Source organism: Eptesicus fuscus, chromosome 2 (assembly GCF_027574615.1).
Source record: "Eptesicus fuscus isolate TK198812 chromosome 2, DD_ASM_mEF_20220401, whole genome shotgun sequence".
Classification (NCBI taxonomy): Eukaryota; Metazoa; Chordata; class Mammalia; order Chiroptera; family Vespertilionidae; genus Eptesicus; species Eptesicus fuscus.
The window spans coordinates 73,448,450-73,452,894 of NC_072474.1; the positions used below are offsets into that span (position 1 = coordinate 73,448,450).

The 4,445-nt window shown below is 46.6% G+C and overlaps 1 protein-coding gene across 1 annotated transcript; it reads right to left on the reverse strand.

The window, feature by feature from the left end:
• Nucleotides 1-609: 609 nt before the first annotated feature.
• Nucleotides 610-2,298, reverse strand: UTP3 (UTP3 small subunit processome component). The gene has a single exon (XM_008157475.3). The coding sequence runs from the start codon at nucleotides 2,100-2,102 to the stop codon at nucleotides 666-668; it is 1,437 nt and encodes a 478-aa protein (XP_008155697.2). The 5' UTR covers nucleotides 2,103-2,298; the 3' UTR covers nucleotides 610-665.
• Nucleotides 2,299-4,445: the final 2,147 nt, after the last annotated feature.

Sequence of the window (4,445 nt, forward strand, 5' to 3'; positions counted from 1 at the left end):
AAGTTAGCACTTACCTTGTGGTAATCAGACCAAATTTTCAGCAAATGGAGTATAAAAACAGCAACCACTGCAAGTCAGCAGTACAGAAGGGGAAATGGAATTTTACCTTATTTACCACATTAAGGACTATTAGAAAATATCAATTAATGTAATTAAGGAATATCTTTCTACTTTTAACCAAAGTTCCTCTTCACTCCTAAGCTTTTACCATACAAAATGTACAAAACCCTTAACATTATAAACCTATTAACAAGTATCCAGCTCAAGAATTATATTTAGGTAAATGAAATAATGTCAGAACTATTTTATAGGTCATTTTACAAATGATTGCCAAGGTGCATTCTCTTCAATTTATGTGAAAAATTATAAAGTTTGACTGTTGCTCCCTAACTAGCTGTGAAATTTTCCTAGATAATACTTGACAGGATACTGAAGAACTTTTTTCAAAACCATCTCTTTTCCCAAGCATCTGCATATAGCTCCCACAGTTCTTGTATGACCTTAACATAAATTAAAGGACAAATAAATTGAACAGTAACCCAAATGAATTTCCCTGTTGACAAGAATTTTTAAAAGTTAAGATTAGGAATTATATATTAAAACAATCACTTCACTAGTTAAAATTGAATTTATTGATGTAAAACTTGCAAAAACAAAACAAAACTTTACTTAAGCTTAATGCTCTTTTTAACTCCTGCACGAATTCCAGATAGTTCACCACTATAACGTTGCTCTTCCCTTCGAACTTCACGAACCTGGCCTCTTCTGCGAATTTTGGCTCTCCTGAACTTCTCTCTGTGTTTCACTCTGGGATTTCGATCAATCTTCTTTCTCCTTGGTGTAAGTCCCCTATTTTTAGCAATCTGATAGGTAATGGCTCTCTTTGCATTTTTATCTTCAAGATCCTGTTCTTCAGTACTATTTTCTTCTTTCTTTCTCTTCAACTTTTGCCTGTCTTCCATTTCTTTATAGTATTTCAGTGCAGCTTCATCAAAATAGGAATCATCAGAAAGATCTGTAAGAGCAGAGGCGGCAGCAGCAGCAGCAGTCTCTGAAACAGATTTTGGTTTGGCCTTGGTGGGTTTTGCTTTTGGAATTAGTTCTTTCTTTCCAGCACCATCCTTAAGTGTGAGTAGATGCCGAATCTCTGAGGACAGCTTCTGATCCACAACTGACAGCTTGTTGATTAAAGTTCGGTAGGTAACAAGCCTTTCTATAACAGGATGTCCGTGTGCAGGGACTCTCCTAGCTTTCAGGATCAAATAAAAACTGATGTTGGAGCAGTAATTCAAATAGAGGTTGTACTTGGTCCTCAGGTATTGGCTTCCTTTTCCAGGTGGAATGATCCCTTGCTCCACCAATTGCAACAATGGCTCCAGCTCATCTTTCACCTCTGTCAACTTAACTTTCAGGTCTTCTATCAGCTCCAAGAGCTCTGGTGATTCCTTCTTCAGCATCTTCAGCTTCTCTTTCACTGAAACTTTTGCCAAATCCTTCACGACCCGTGTCTCAGACTCATCTACCTGAGGGGCCTGAGGTTTTGCAAAGGCCTCCACCCAGGTAACCCCAAAATCATCCTCTTGCAAGGCTTGGGCTAGGCGCCTCTGGATGAGCTGTGCCTCCTCCTCCTCCTCTCTTTCCTCCTCCTCTACTTCTTGCTGACTCCGCCGGCCTCGGGACTTGGAACCATAGTCCGTATCATAGTAAAGTTTTTTCCTCTGACCCCACGACAAACTGGGATCCGCAGAGGCCTCAGCTTCACTCTGCACTGAGCTCCCACCATCATCTTCGTCATCCTCCTCATCCTCCGCACTCTCTTCCTCTTCATCGTCCTCATCGGCAATATCGAGGGCTAGTACCTCCTCCTCCTCATCGCCATCCTCCTCCTCGTCCCCACTCTCCACTTCGCTCCAACCCTTAGCCAAGGCGGCTCGAGACCGGGCCTCATGAAAATCATCTACCTTATCTTGGTAGTAGCTGGAGTCCCCTGGTGAGGGTGGCGATTCTAAATCGTCTTCCGTTTCGTCCGCCGCGCCACGACCTGCCATGGCTCTCACCGCTGCCCACTTGGCCGCTCCGCGCCGCCGGGATCTCCCCACCATAGCTCGCGGTCTCAGGTGGTACGCCGAGGTCGAACTACCGCCACCTCTGACCTCCGCGCACGAGTCAGGCGCTCCAGCAACACTCCTCTGGCAACTGCCACGCGCTCCCCGACCACGCGAGTTTGCTGGCGCTCAGGTCGACTGTAGGAGCTCCTATCTACTTCCGGCTCCCAGGATGCTCTCCTGTGGCGTGTGAACCAGCACTTCCGCTCGGTCCAGTAACGTTAAGAGCACCTCCCTTTCCGCTCAGCTCTTTAATGCCAATAGATTCGCGTGTTAAAATATTTCCGTGTAGGAACAATAGGTGTAGGAACTTTAGTTCCGTAAAGCTCCTTAAGGAGACTTCTGTTCTTACTCTCGCGAGCCTGGGCTGGGCGGGGCGGGGCGGAGGGGCGGGTGTCGTGACGGGACCGCGAGGCGAGGCCGCCCGGACCAGTAGAGGGCGCTCTGCCTCTACGCCTAGAATAGTGAGTTGTGCTGCCTTGTAAGTACCCGGTGTCTCCCTCCGGGAGCCCAGTGCGGGTGTGTGGGGTTCCCTGGCTTACCGAAATTGTTTATCTTCTTCGCCTATCAGTCTGGAAGTTAATCAGGTGGTTTTTCTCTCCGAAATGGGCAAATACATTTCCGGGCACCATCGCCCGAGGCCCGCCGGCGCCGCTGGACTGGATAGTCGTGGCGTGGGTTCCCGGCGAGGGCGCCGGCCGGGCTTCGGGCGGACGGGAGCCCACCTCCCCCGCTCCGGGACTCCGCGGGGGTTTGTGCCCGGGAGGGGAGAGGGCGGGAAGGCAGAGCCCCGCCCTAGGGTTTGACTTTCCGGGAAATTCAAGTTGGCCGCCGAAAGGCACTGCGAGTTCTCCTCTTCTGGATGCAGTACTTTGGAAATGAGATGTTTTGACTCAGTGGCGTACCCTTTATTTATTATTTCTTCAGCACGACTCAGCGTCTTAGGCCTTGGGAGGACAATGGTGGGCAAAACCACGCTGTCCTCACCCTCGTGGGACTTGTGGTCTGGGGGACAGGCGTTAGCCAATCATGCGAGACACGCCCAGTGACAACTGGAATGAGGGCCGTGTCACCCGGCCTTCAGCGGCTGGAAACGCTCGACGTGCCTTTCACTAGGTCGCTCTTTGTATAGATGCCACCCTCCTGACTTAAACAGGATGCACTACTCCCGCAACCTGGGGCAGTTTCTGCTGTACTGAAGAGGCAGCTTGAGCATCACCTCTCTGATCTCAGCTCCCTCAGTTTTGTTTTCCTCCGTTCTTCTGCATCGCCTAGTTCGATCTCTCTCTACAAACACTGTATTGCAAACGCCTAGTGCAGTGTCTGGCACAGAGTACGTGTCCAATCAAGGTTTGTTTAGGGAATAAATATTGAAACGACAGTATTTTGTTATTGTTAGCCCTCACCCGAGGGTATTTTCTCATTGATTTTTTAAGGGAGAGTGGAAGGGAGAGGGAGAGACACACAGAGAGAAACATCAATGTCACATCGATTGGTTGCCTCCCGCATGCACCCCAACCGGGCTAGGGATGGAGCCTGTAATTGGGAATCAAACCCAGGATCCTTCAGTCTGCCCACCCATGCTCTATCCACTGAGGCTGAGCCGAACCAACTAGTGCGAAATTACAGTATTTGATTACCTGTCTCAGGTGCTACATAAAACCGAGTGAATGAATAAAGCATAAGGCTGCAAACATCCCTAAGGGAGATAACCTGAGCTGGAATGGATTTTAGGAATCATTAATTCCAACTATGTACTTTTATTTTATACCTGTGGCAACAGAGACTTAGGGAGGTTACATTAGCAAATCTGGCACAGAAACCAGGGACAGGGCTGCCCACCAGGCTTCACACTCAGCTGTTACCAGTCCTTTGCCTCTTCAATGTGCATGAGTCTCAGACCTCCCCCAGCGGGTATATTTTGCTGGGTGGATGAAAGAAACTAAGAGCACAGATTAAAGTATTTGAGGAAAAGGGTGGTAATAGGGGAAGAATTAGTCAACCTTGTCTTTAGAAGTATTACTAGGGTTACAAGTCTGAAAGGGCAACCCTGTAATCTTAGAATAATTCAGATTTTAAGTTTTCAGACATTACATATGATAGGTTCAGAGTTAGTATTTTGATACTTTGAAAGGAAATCGTTGGAAGCTGAATTTTTGATATGTTGCTAAAATTAATAGTGACATACAGTTGTTTTGCAGAAAGTATGTTATTAGTTTAAAAGTAATACACATTTTTGGGAAAGTGATGTTTCAAAGTAACTTATGCATTTGAAAACCTTTACAAGATTTTAGAAAATACAATTTTATGAAAAAAAGATGTGAATTAAAAATCTTACGT